Source organism: Geotrypetes seraphini, chromosome 4 (assembly GCF_902459505.1).
Source record: "Geotrypetes seraphini chromosome 4, aGeoSer1.1, whole genome shotgun sequence".
NCBI lineage: Eukaryota > Metazoa > Chordata > Amphibia > Gymnophiona > Dermophiidae > Geotrypetes > Geotrypetes seraphini.
In genome coordinates, this window is record NC_047087.1 from 96,818,591 (window position 1) to 96,832,582 (window position 13,992).

At 41.9% G+C, this 13,992-nt stretch overlaps 2 protein-coding genes across 7 annotated transcripts in view; one reads left to right on the forward strand and one right to left on the reverse strand.

Moving 5' to 3' along the window:
• CMSS1 (cms1 ribosomal small subunit homolog) overlaps positions 1 to 13,992 on the forward strand; it is a 556,569-nt gene that overhangs the window by 84,420 nt on the left and 458,157 nt on the right. For 2 of the 4 annotated variants that reach the window (XM_033940866.1, XM_033940867.1), the window contains one exon: positions 13,574 to 13,613. The exons of the other annotated variants lie outside the window; for them this stretch is intronic. In XM_033940866.1, coding sequence (XP_033796757.1) covers positions 13,574 to 13,613 — 40 coding nt within the window. The remainder of the gene's footprint in view (positions 1 to 13,573; positions 13,614 to 13,992) is intronic. 4 annotated transcript variants of the gene reach the window in all.
• FILIP1L (filamin A interacting protein 1 like) overlaps positions 1 to 13,992 on the reverse strand; it is a 410,054-nt gene that overhangs the window by 3,761 nt on the left and 392,301 nt on the right. The gene's annotated exons all lie outside the window — the stretch shown is intronic.

Genomic DNA, 13,992 nt, shown 5'->3' on the forward strand with positions numbered 1-13,992 from the left:
TTAAAAGATTGTTCTATCTGTTTCTGTGGTCAAAGATAAATTTGTATTTTTTCACAAGTAATAATTAGGTCTACATCGCTCAACACTTCTCTGTGTTTGCCTGCTGGTGCTCAAAAATATTGCAGGTTTGTCCAAAGAAGAATAAATACAGTTACATGTAAGAAAGTTATATGTATGCATATTCATTTTGGGCTCAATTCACCTATAAACTTTTTGACTTCTAAAAAGGGGAGGGGCAGTCAAATAGCTATTGCAATCTTACAAGTAAATTGTGTAGTAAAGAAGCAGCATTTGATAAATTATGGGAAACTTATTGGAACTGGAGATGAACTCTTGTGTAGTTTGCTCTAGACTGATGGGGAATTGCGTTCTTTTTGGGTTGCTTTTTTCAGATGGATATCTGTAAATCTGTTTCAGTGGTTTTGACTGTATGTATGCCACAAGGCTGTTTTTGTTTGTTCATTTCTGTCTGCAATATTTAAATAGAGTTATAAAAATAGCTATTGTAAAGGTAGATATTAAGTTAATATCTAGCAAAATAAGGGCCCCTTTTATCAAACTGCAGTAGAGTCTTTTACAGCAGGCCGGCGAGGTAAATGCTCCGATGCTCATTCAGTTCCTATGATCCAACGGAGCATTTACCTTGCCAGCCCGCGGTAAAAAGCTCTACTGTTGTTTGATAAAATGGGGCTTAAATTATGAAAAAAATCTATTGGGAACATGCAAAAGTAGGAAACCTCATAAAAGTTCCATCAATGCTCTCTATTAGGGGCATCAGAATATATTTGGAGTTGCCACACCAGACAATCTTAAGTACATAAGAATTGTCGCTGCTGGGTCAGACCAGTGGTCCATCGTGCCCAGTCTGCTCACGTGACAACCCTTAAGTCAAAGACCAGTGCCTTAACTGAGACTAGCCTTACCTGCGTAAATTCTGGTTCAGCAGGAACTTCTCTAACTTTATCTTGAATCCCTGGAGGGTGTTTTCCCCTATAACAGCCTCTGGAAGAGCGTTCCAATTTACCACCACTCTCTGCCCCCTCCCCCCCATGCTGTGTTGTGTAAAATACTGGTTGAGCCATAGCCTCTGTGGCCCACCACATTCTGCTTCCTAGGCTCTCCATGATGCCCACTAACACTTTGTTACCTCAAATACATATGTGCCTTTTATTTGCCTCTGGCCACGGTTGTGCCAGATACATGTACTATTGCTAGAAACTGATGTAAATCATCTGTGCTAGAATATAGTTGCATCGACACAACTCTCATTCATTCCTGTGGTGTAATTTTGACATTTTTAAATCTTTATTTTTTAAATGTTTGAGGGAAAATTAATAAGAAATCTAACTCTTCCAATAAATCTTCTTTTCCTCTATTCCATGTCATCTGCAAAATGAAATTAATTTTCTCTTTTTTAAATAAGAGATTGTGTTTCTCGTGTTGAAGAAAGGATTATGCTTTATGTATATACTAGTGTTAAAGCCCGTTACATTAACGGGTGCTAGAAAGCAGCCCCCTTTCCCTCTCCCCCTACAGTTCCTCCCTGACTGTCTCTCCGTGGCCCTCCTTCTGTCTCCCTCCCAAGCAAAGCTGTCTGCCTCCCAGCACCCCCCCAAAGCAGCCCCCTTTCCCTCTCCCGTTCGTCCCTGACTGTGTCTCCGTGGCCCCCCTTCTGTCTCCCCCCCCAAGCAAAGCTATCTGCCTTCCAGCACACCTCTCCCCAAAGCAGCCCCCTTTCCCTCTCCCCCTCCAGTTCCTCCCTGACTGTCTCTCCGTGGCACCCCTTCTGTCTTCCCGTCCCCCCCAAGCAAAGCTGTCTGCCTCCCAGCACACCCCTACCCCAAAGCAGCCTCCTTTCCCTCTCCCTCTCCAGTTCGTCCCTGACTGTGTCTCCGTGGACCCCCTTCTGTCTTCCCCCCTCCCAAGCAAAGCTGTCTGCCTCGCAGCACACCCCTCCCCCAAAGCAGCCCCTTTCCCTCCCATCCCGCGATGTGGCCAGCTCCCTTAGTCCCTTGCGGCCCTCTTCCCGTGGTCCCGACAAATGTCCTTACTCCAGCAGGGGCCGCAGCACTGTAAACACGCTGCTTCGCGGCCTTCTACTGGCCTAATTTGCTCTGCCGTGTCGGGCAGAGCAAATCAGGGCAGTAGCAGGCCGCGAAACAGCGTGTTTACAGTGCTGCGGCCCCTGCTGGAGTAAGGACGTTTGTCGGGACCGCGGGGCGGGAAGAGAAGAGGAGCGGTGGCAAAGGACTAAGGGAGCCGAAGGTAGGGTCGGATGGGAGGCTGAACAGGGGTTCGGGTGTGCCGGGGAGAGGAGCGAAGATGCCGCCGCCGAAAACTGTTCCGCGATCGAGTTCTGTTTGGTCTGCCACTGGCTGGAAGAGCTGAAGAGCAGGGAGTCCCATGTACAGATTCTCTGCCGGCCAGAGAGAGAGATTCACGTGCATGCGCACTCCTACCTGCGGTGCCTTACATCTCACGGAAAACGGACGCATGCAGGTGGGAGTTTGCATGCGTGGCTTAGGGTTCTATTATATTAGATTAAGTTAGTCCTAGAGCTGTGTGATTGGGTCCCTCATTGATCACAGTGGTGGTTCAACAGCAGAGATCAAGCGTCGATTAGCACTGGGGCGTGCAGCCATGGTGAGCATGGACCAAATATGGAAGTGCAAGGACATCTCAGTCAACATCAGACAAAGACTGATCACTTGCCATTGTGTTCCCAATCGCAACATATGGCTGTGAGACATGGACACTCATGAAAGCAGATAGAAGAAAAATCAATGCCTTCGAGTTGTGGTGCTGGAGACTTCTACAAATCCCATGGACAGGTAGGACAGCTGGGTTTATATGTTCTTGATCATATAAACCCAGAGTTGTCCCTGGAAGGCAAGATTACCAGACAGAAACCGATCTATTTTGGACATGTGATGAGTAAGAATTCACTAAAAAAGGAGGTGCTACTCAGAATGGTCAGTGGTAAAAGGCCCGTTGGCTGGATACCATCAAGAGTGACATGGAAATGAACATCAAGCAATTGAAAGAAGCTGTGAAAAACAGGGAAGCATGGCGAGGACTGGCCTACAGAGTATCCAAGGGTTTGACACAGCTGAATGGACAGCAGTAGTAGTAGGGCTATGGAGTTGGTACATTAAGCCTTTGACTTGGACAGTTTAAAAATAGTGGAGTCAGACCCAGGACACATCTGTCTACTAAATATAATGCTATAAGTTTTTATTTTGAAGCTGGAGTCAGTCAGTACATTTTTACTGACCAGCTGTACTCAAATTTGCTTCCAGCTCCGACTTTAACTCCACAGCTATCTTTTTTCTGCCAGGAATTGTACCTCTAGTCTTCAGAAATACTTTGGCCTACTGTAATGTCTGCATTATCCTATATAGCAGTGGTTCTTAAACCTGTCCTGGGGAACCCCAAGCCAGTTGAGTTTTCAAGATATCCCTAATTTGTTAATCAACCTTGCTTTTTTCACAAATATTATAAATATATTAAATATACCACCCTCTGACTTATAACAAACACCTATTTCAACAAACAACCCAGGCAAATGCCCTTGTTGCCCCAAAAACCTGGATAATCAGTTCCACATTGTCCAGTGTTTTATTTAAAATGACCTTGCCAAACTGGTGCTTCATGGATTAAACTCCTGCTTTCATGATAAGATATTGTTCTCTCTTGAATAACAACTGACAGAATGTTCAAGCCAGCCCAACACAATCTTGTGTTTCGTCACACAGGTGTCCTCAGGAGCTGAAGCCACTTCATGTTTTCACTGTATTTTTCTCTCTACAAGATAAACATTATTCCACTATCATGCTGACCTTAACTTATATATCAAATACCACTCTTTCTTTTCAAAATTATATCAGTATAACACATATCTGTAATCACATTTGTTAATCAAACAGCAACTGCAGCTTAGGCTCAAAAACCACGTCTTCCTTGTGGAAGGAATAAACCAAACTACAAGACCTTCTCCGAGATCCTCCCAGTACCAAGAGCGGATGGAAAGAGACAAGGGGAATTGCAAGCTATTAACGCCTGGATGAGACGATGGTGCGAAGAAGAAGGCTTTGACTTCGTGCGCAACTGGACGGCGTTCTGGGGAAAAAGCAAGTACTACAGAAAGGACGGACTACACCTCAACAAGGAAGGAGCAAGAGTATTGGCGAGCAACTTGAAGAGGGCCATCGAGGAGGCTTTAAACTAATAAATAGGGGAAAGCCGACAGTCGACCACCAGTCGATGGTACGGACAACAGGATGCCCCGAAGAAGGATCAATGGGCTACTACTCATACACAGGAGAGGACGAACTCACAGCAAATAAGGAAGACAAGGCAGGAAGGGACAACTCAGACACAGGAGGGGATGACTGCACAGCAAATAAGGGAGACAACACTGGAGCGGTTAAGGAGACCGTGAAAGAAACAGTAGGGACAGCAAAGAGCAGAAAGTCCAAAAAAGTAACTCGAAGAGAACTCGAATGTATGTATACCAATGCTAGAAGTCTAGGAAACAAAATGGGGGAACTAGAGACAATAGCAAGAAATGATAAGTTGGAAATCATTGGCATAACAGAAACATGGTGGAATGAAGAAAACAAATGGGACACAGTACTTCAGGGATACAAACTATATAGAAGAGATCGAGTAGGGCAGAAAGGTGGAGGTATTGCCCTATATGTTCAGGAAGGAGTAGAATCTGTTGAAGTGGCTACGACGGAAACGAAAGAGAAGCTAGAGTCAAGATTCCTGGCCAAAACAGTGCAGACACGAAAATTGGCCTTTTCTATCGTCCCCCGGGACAGGCGGATGAAACTGACTCTGAAATGATAGAGGAAATCAAACGAGAATGCAAGACGGGCAATGTAATAATATTGGGAGACTTCAATTTCCCGAGGATAGACTGGAAACTAGGAACCTCCAACTGCGGCAATGAGGTCAAGTTCCTGGAGGCGCTAGGGGATTGCTTCCTGGAAAAAATGGTAAAAGAGCCGACAAGAGGCAACGCCACCCTGGACTTGGTGCTAAATGGCCTCACGGGACCGACAAAAGAAGTAGAAGTTACGGCACCGCTGGGGACGAGCGATCACAAAGTGATCATCTTTAAGCTTGACATCGGGAATAGAAAAAGTGCCAAAACCTTAACCAAAACCTTTAACTTTAAAAAGGGCAAATACGATTGCATGAGAGCCATGGTGAAACAACGACTCAAAAAAAAGGTGGATAAACTTGAAACAGTAGAGCAGGCATGGTCCCTACTGAAAACTACTATCACAGAAGCACAAAACCTATACATTCCGAGGATCTCCAAAGAAAGGAGAACAAAGGGTAAGGGAGAACCAGCATGGCTTACCAGACAGGTGAGGGAAACCATACAAAAAAAGAAGGACTCTTTCAAAAAATGGAAACACATGAAAACAACCGAAGCATGGAACAAACATAAAGATGATCAGAAGAAATGTCACAGGGCGGTGAGGGATGCCAAAAAGGACTATGAAGAAAAAATAGCGCAAGAGGCCAAAAACTTCAAGCCCTTCTTTAGATACGTGAAAGGGAAAAAACCCGCAAAAGAGGCGGTGGGACCCCTGGACGATCAGGGAAGAAAAGGGTACATTAAGGAAGATAAACAAATTGCGGACAAACTAAATTCCTTCTTTGCGTCCGTCTTTACGGAGGAGGATACCGCAAAAATACCAGAAACTGTGAAAGTGTTTAGTGGAGTAATAGAAGACAGCCTCACCACAGTTGAAGTAGATTTGGACCAGATATACTACCAGATCGACAAACTTAAAAGTGACAAATCCCCTGGACCGGATGGAATTCACCCGAGAGTCTTAAAGGAATTGAAGGTTGAAATCGGAGAGTTATTGCAAAAACTCGCCAATCTGACAATCAGAACTGGACAGATACCAGATGACTGGAAGATAGCGAACGTCACGCCACTTTTCAAAAAGGGATCAAGAGGAGAACCGGGCAACTACAGACCTGTGAGCCTTACGTCTGTTCCTGGAAAGATGGTTGAAGCACTGATCAAGGATAGCATAGTCCGGCACTTAGATATACACGAATTGCTGAAACCCAGTCAACATGGGTTCAGGAAAGGGAAATCATGTTTAACGAATTTGCTTCAATTTTTTGAGACCGTGAACAAGCAAATTGATAGTGGAATGCCGGTGGACATAATATATTTGGACTTCCAGAAGGCATTCGACAAAGTTCCGCATGAAAGACTTCTCAGGAAACTACAATGCCATGGAATAGAGGGAGATATACACAGGTGGATAGGCAAATGGCTGGAAAACAGGAAGCAGAGAGTGGGCATAAATGGGAAGTTCTCAGACTGGGAGAAAGTGACTAGTGGTGTGCCCCAGGGCTCGGTACTTGGGCCGATCCTATTTAACATTTATATCAATGACCTTGAAGACGGAATATCCAGTGAGATCATTAAGTTTGCAGACGACACAAAGATATGCCGGACAATCAGAACGCAGAAAGATAGCGAAGAACTCCAGAGCGACTTGTATCAGTTAGAGAAATGGGCAGAGCAATGGCAGATGAAGTTCAACGTGGAGAAATGCAAAGTAATGCATTTAGGCAGTAAGAATAAGGAACACGAGTATAGAATGTCAGGAGCAACTCTTGGTAAGAGCGAACAAGAAAGGGACCTGGGTGTACTGATAGATAGGACCCTGAAGCCGTCGGCACAATGCGCAGCAGCGGCAAAGAAAGCGAACAGAATGTTAGGAATGATAAAGAAAGGAATCATGAGCAGATCGGAGAAAGTCATAATGCCGCTTTATAGAGCAATGGTCAGACCACACTTGGAATACTGTGTCCAACATTGGTCTCCCAAACTAAAGAGGGATATAAAACTGCTGGAGAGGGTGCAGAGACGAGCAACGAAGCTAATAAGAGGTATGGAGAACTTGGAATATGAGGAACGACTCAAGAAACTAGGACTGTTCTCCCTTGAGAAGAGGAGGCTGCGAGGGGACATGATAGAGACGTTCAAAATACTGAAAGACATCGATAAAATAGAGCAGAAAAACAAATTATTTACACTGTCCAACGTGACACGGACAAGAGGACATGGTTTAAAGCTAAGGGGGGACAAGTCCAGGACAAATGTCAGGAGGTTCTGCTTTACGCAGCGAGTGGTGAACGCCTGGAATGCTCTTCCACAGGAGGTTATTAAGGAATCCACTGTGCTAGGATTCAAAGGCAAATTAGATGCACATCTCCTTATGAGAGGCATAGAGGGATATGGGTGGTAAAACTACATCAGGTGTATACCTGACTGGGCCTCCGCGTGTGCGGATCGCCGGACTCGATGGACCATGGGTCTGATCCGGAGATGGCAGTTCTTATGTTCTTATGTTATGTTCTAACTTGCTCTTATGCTGCTTAATCCCTCCTCCCAGTTCCTAGTTAATCCAATCAGTGGACTCACAAGGAGTGCCACTCTACCTCTTTATTCAATCCCATTGGTTCTGTAGTTCCCCATTGAAAAATAAACCTCTGTTCTTTCTGTAGTAAAATCTCCGATATATTACCACCCCCCCCCCCCCCCCTAGGGAGATGTACTTGCAGCAAATTGTAAATCCTCTATGTTGAGCTGCCTGCCAGTGGGTAACCAGTGGGATCTCCTGTATTACAAACCTAATGTTGCTCAAATGCTGAGCAATACATAATTTGATTTTTCTTTTTGTGTAGCCAATGTACCACTGACCACACAGGCATTTAATCCCTGAGACTTGAGACGTGTTGCAATCCGCATAAGATTTCAACCAAAATTCTCCCCCAGTAGATGGAACAACTACCCAATCACAAACCAGCACATAATCACAATAAATGCATCCACTACATTTAAATTGACCAACCCTGGCATCCCTAGCAGTAGCACCACATCTATAAGTGGAGAAAGTCTCAGCTAGATTGCGTCCACGAGTGAACGCAAACCGAGGCAGATCACATAAACCCGGATGTCACGGATAACCTTATGAATCAACTGAGCCTGAGGGGAATAAGGTAGTACACCTTTTGCTCTCTATTCCGACCAGAGCTCAATAACAGCCATTCTTTCTGGGTATTCTTGGCCCATTTCACAGCTTTGTTAACCACTCTCCGGGGATACCCCCAGTTCAGAAACCTCCCACTCATTTGATAGTCAAACTCTCGGAGATCCGAACACAACCTTTTTAGCCTCAGAAGTTGTCCTACCGGAACGCTATTTTTTAAATTTTGGGGATGACAACTTACATAATGTAATATTGTGTTGTGGTCCGTGGGTTTTCTAAATATTGAAGTGGTGAACTGACCTTAAGATCCAAAAATTCAATCACACAATCCAACACCGTGGCCTGGAATGTGGAACTGATTATCCAGGTTTTCGCGACAACAAGGGCATTTGCCTGCGTTGTCTGTTGAACTAGGTGTTTGTTATAAGTCAAAGGGTGGTATATCTAATATATTTATAATATTTGTGAAAAAAGTAAGGTTGATTAATAAATTATTAATGTTGTGTGCATATATGTATTAGTTTTTCTCTTCTTCTAAATGTATGTTATGCATATTTATTAGAGATATCTTGAAAACTCAACTGGCTGGGGTCCCCCAGGACAGGTTTAGGAACCACAGCTATATAGCATACATTCTATCTATGTTTTACTCACATTCACAATTTCAGTTTCACACTCTTATTACTCATTTAGGGGCTCCTTTCATTCAAGTGTGTTTAGTCAATGTAGGAATTAATGTTTGCTCTTAGTGTATGGCCATATTAACTTCTTGACACTTAACATATCCTAATTTCTATATTAACTAAATACTGTAGTGTGGAATAGGATAGGGAATGGGTATAAACTGTGCCTTGGATTTAATGCATAGTAACTTACTACATGTTAAAGGTTAACATAGCTGATATTGCAGAGTACTGCTGTCTGATTCTCGATTCAAATTGGTTCAGGGTTTTGGTTTTGTTTTTTGTTTTTTTTAATGGACAATAATTCAGGCCACATCTGCTGGGGTCAGGACCAGCACCATCTCCTTCCCGTACTACTCTCCCACTTTCTGCTGCTGCTTTCCCAAAGCAGCAGCAGCAATGGCAACAAACTGAAACAGATGGGCTCTAGGACCTTCCCATATATACCTGCGGCTGCCAGCCTGCCCTCTCCGACATCAGATATGTATATGTATGGGAAGGTACTGTAGCTGGTCTGTTTGAGTTTGCTGCTGCTGCTGTTGCTGCTTCAGGAAAGCAGCAGCAGTGGTGGGTGTGCTAGGGGGCAGTCGCTGGTGGATATAGGGTGGGGGAGAGAGATGGGCAAACAAATACTTGTGGATATGGGGTGAATGGGAGAGGGGTGCAGATGTTTGTGGAAGATGGGTAGGGGAGAGAAAGGAGTTAGACATTGGTGGAAGTCGGGTGGGAGGAGAGAGAGGGGCAGAAGCTGGTAGAAATGGTTTGGAGTGAAGGAGAGAGGGCAGATTCTGTATAGAAGTGGGAAGATGCTAGATGGAAGTTGAGAGGGAATAAACTGTATAGAAGGATGGAGACAGAAGCCTAAATTGAAGTGGGTGGAGATAGTTTCAAGTTTAATAAATTATTTGATTTGATCGCAAAATCATATTTCGATGCGATTTACAGCAAATAACAAATCGAATAAAAATAATAAAATCCATATACATCACATAAAATACTACTATACATTAATACATTAGGGAAGAAGGGAGTATAAAATACAATATTAAAAAATAAAACAGTAAATAAAATCAGGTATAGGTTTAATATACACAGGAAGGGAAACAAGTACCCACATATTTCAAAGAACAGGTTCCACCTATTTCAATGAACCTCCACATCCTGCCCACAAGTATAATAAAGCCGGTTTATTGAAAAGCATCTTTAAAAAGCCAGCCCTTTAGAAGGCTTTTACATTTATTCAGTAATTTTTCCTCTCTTAGGTTAATTGGAAGTAAGTTCCAGATTTGTGGGGCCGCAACAGAAAAAATCATGTCTCTCCTAGAGTAGATCACTTTTAAAGAGGGAACTATTAATAGGGCTTTATCCTCTGATCTTAACGATTTAAATGGGGAGTAAGGTATTAAATATCTTTCCAGAAATGTCGGGGCTTTATTTATGAGTATTTTATGAGTAAGTAAGGCTATCTTATAGGAGATTCTATGAATTACTGGCAGCCAGTGTTTCTCCTTTAAAAGTGGTATCACGTGATCAATTTTTTTCTTTTTCATAATTATTTTTATTGCAGTATTTTGAATGATGGAAAGGGGAAGTGAAAGGGGGGAGACGGAGCAGGCTTTATGGAAGGGGGAAGAGACAGTGGAAGGAAATACTGGTGGAAGGAGCAATACACTGTGGAGATGCTGGATGTAAAGGAGAACAGGAGGCAGACACTGTATAGAAGGGGGCAGGTATTGGATGGAAGAGGGGAAAGAAATAAGCAGATATTGGGGGGAGACAGGAAGGAGGGAAGTAATGATGGAAAGGGAAAGAAAGGGCAGGTATAGGACGAAAACACCGTATAGAAGGGAGAGAGAAAGAGTGCAGAGTTAGTGAAAGACTGGGAATAAGGAGAAGTAAAATAGGAGATCCAAGGTGTGGGAAAGAGATGGAAAGCTTCCAGTAGACCGTTAAAGAGAGGGAACTTGAAATCTAAGTAGTAAGAATGAGTTAAATCTGGACATACAGGTTAGAAAAATAAATTTAAGAATGCCGATAGGAAAAGGAGGAGAGAAAAATCCTGGCAAGAGACTTAAGACGGAGGAAAGCAGAAACCAGAGAAATAAATGGCCAGAAAACAAAGGTAGAAATATAATTGTATTTTTAATTCAGAATAAAGTAGTATGGTACCCATGTTTATAAAGGTTAATAAACATAAATAGGAAATAAAATTAAGATCTTTTCATTGGACTAAATTTAATACATTTTTGAGCAACTGTCAGACACCAAGACTTTCTTTCTCAGTTCAGGACAGCTTACTGTCTTGACCTGGGAAAGGAGGTGTTGGCCTCTGAGAGCAGAAATGTTTTAAGTCCTTTCAATAAAACAGTTTATTTTCCATTTTTAATTTGTGTTTGTAATTCTTGATTTGTAATGTACAGTGCATGTAATACCATCAGGGTAATGTAACAGAGAATTTTTTGCTCACAACAACTCAGTCTTTTTGTGAATCGAATTGTGTTGAATCAAAAAATTGATTCAACTGACAAAATCGAATCAAAATTTTTTTTCCTGAATTGGACAGCACTACTGCAGAGTAGTTAATGCTATCTCAGTAGATGGTGCTAAGTGTCTGTACGTTATATGTAATGCAGGTAACACGTGGTAAGTGTATTGTCTTTGTGTTAACTATGGGAAGATGCTGGGCACATTCTCAACAGTTAATACAGAGGCTTTACCAGACATTAGTAGAAAAAATTGCATTATATATAGTATTTATAACCCGCCATAGCCTCAAAAGGGTTCATAGCAGTTTACAACAAGAATAACTGATCATACTCAGGAAGAACATGCAGCCATAGTGATCTCTGAAATAAAAATATTTTAAGATGCTTGTGAAATAACCTATAGTCAGTAAGACGCTTCAAAATAGCTGGTAAGGAATTCCATCAGTTAGCCACTTGATATATAAAGGTTGAAGACAATATCATCTTATACCTATCTCTATTCATGCTTGGATAATGTAACAGAATGTCTTTAGATTGTCCTCCTACTTTTCTTGTTGATATTTAACTACCAATGACATATATGATGACGCAGAGCCATAAAAAATTTGAATCTGGTTCTAGGTTCTACTGGCAGCTACTGAAGTCTTATCAGAAGTGGAGTGATTCTCTCAAGCCTTGATAATGCAAAGTAACTGCAAAATTTTAACACCTGTCAGTAAAAGAGTCCCTTAATCACTTCTCTTAGACTTCGACTCCTTTCACTTTCAACCCTTTTCCACCTATCAATCTCTCATCTACTCAGACGCACAATACAAGGGGCTATGTGAAGGCTCAAGACTGGATATTAAGATGTGCAGTACTGGTATAGTGCATTGGTAAGCAGAAACAACTGTAAAACTATCTGGCACTACTAAATATAGCTATTTCTCAGCCATGGAAGCCGATTTACAAATATGCAGGGTAATTTTATAAACTATTTCCTGCAGGTAAACATGTTTTATGTGCATAAACAGTCTCTTTATAAAACTACCCCATGGGTTGTGAGCATAATGTAGGCTTGGTGGTTTGTCATGTCTAGTTTTATGCAACCCAAACATAGGTGTTCTTAGGGGAGAAGCTTAGGTGGATCATGGGTTAAAGTAACAAAATACATGGGTTGTTTATAAAGTCGTAGTAGCTGATCCTTTTGTTTGATTGAGTGGCATTTGTTTGCCGGTTGTATATCGACCTTTTCTCCTGAGTCAGCACTTTTTACAGTGAAACAAGGCTCTTGTCGAAGGAAGGTCTTATTGAGGGAAGTACATATCAAGTAGCTCCCTAGCCAGAAGTTGGATTACAAATATCTGTGGTTTGGAACCCCTTTTGGATCTCAGCTTTTGGACATGATTTCTTCTTTCTGAGCTAAGTATTTGAGGAGCTTTTCTGCTTGACTGTGTTCACTATGTCCAGGTTTTTTTAGCGTGTGTCACCTGAACCTTTTAGAACTTTTGTTTGCTTTACAGGCTGGTGTGGATTAGTTCCTTTGAGGTTTGTTTTTTTTTACTGCGTCTTCCCCTCCCTCCCTGCCCCACCAGATAAAGGAGCCTGTGATTTAACTCTTTTGAAGCTGGTTCTAGCTCTATGGATTTGCAGTGACTTTGTAGCCCTGCTTTAATTTCTGAGGCTCACTTATTTAACATTGGATGTGTTCAGCTTCTAAGTGGCCACTCTGTTGAAACTTTTACTTGCCAAGTGTTTGTGTATTGTTTATAAAGTAGTCGTGTACGTTTGCACTTGTAAAATTATCCCCCACATTGCTTGTGTCTTTCCTTCACACCACACATAGACACTTGGTAATGAATTTAGTAATCAAGTTTTTGGGTCCTGCCATGAAGCTCATATTAAGGCAAAATCCCTCATCTGAATAGGCATGTGATGATGGTCCTCAGAAAGGAGTTCTGTAAAATCATACTGTGTTCTCCTCAGGTCTTTGTAATAACTATTAGCTCTTTTGCCCTGGCTATTAACTTAATTCTTATTTTTTGCATCAAGCTTTTGACTTGAAAGATTATTAAAGTGATACCTGTTAGTGCAGCATAGCAAATTATTGAGCACACATTCAGCCTTCTGAAAATCCCTTTTATAGTGTCACCTCCACTGATGACCTTTCTGATGCTGGGAACTGCCAAAGTGTGCAGTATTTATCTGCCACCTTGTTTTGTTCTAGGCTTTTAAAAAATATTCTAACAAACATGAAAGATTTCCCTAGCTGCTATACTGTGCATTCTCACTGTAAGCATGTTCTATAGTCATGGATTCACTTATTCACAAAAAAATAAAGAGTAATCCATTTTCACTATTCATGGGCATTTTTGCTTATTCACAGCCATGCACAGTGTGTTCCCATGAGGATGAAGATATTCATAGTGAGTATTGTTAGTACATACTGTATTTAAAAAAACCCAACCAAAATTGTGTATAAAATACATTTATAAAATATGCAATATAATAAGTAAGCTGATCTTTACAAGAAGAGTGAATAAAATAATGAGTTTATGGTGTTAGAAAGCAACAGTTTACAGCGAACAGGGCTGCACAGAAATCAAATCCTTTTTTCCCTTTGGGAGCATTGGTTCCATATTTGCGTTTTCAGTATTCACAAGGTTTTCTAGAAACCTAACCCCAGCGAATAGCGAGACCGCACTGTACACTTATGCTGTTTTCTTTTAATTATATATATATAAAAAATTACATGCATAAAACTGTATTAGGTGATAGCCATTCCATTTAGTCTGTTCAGTTATT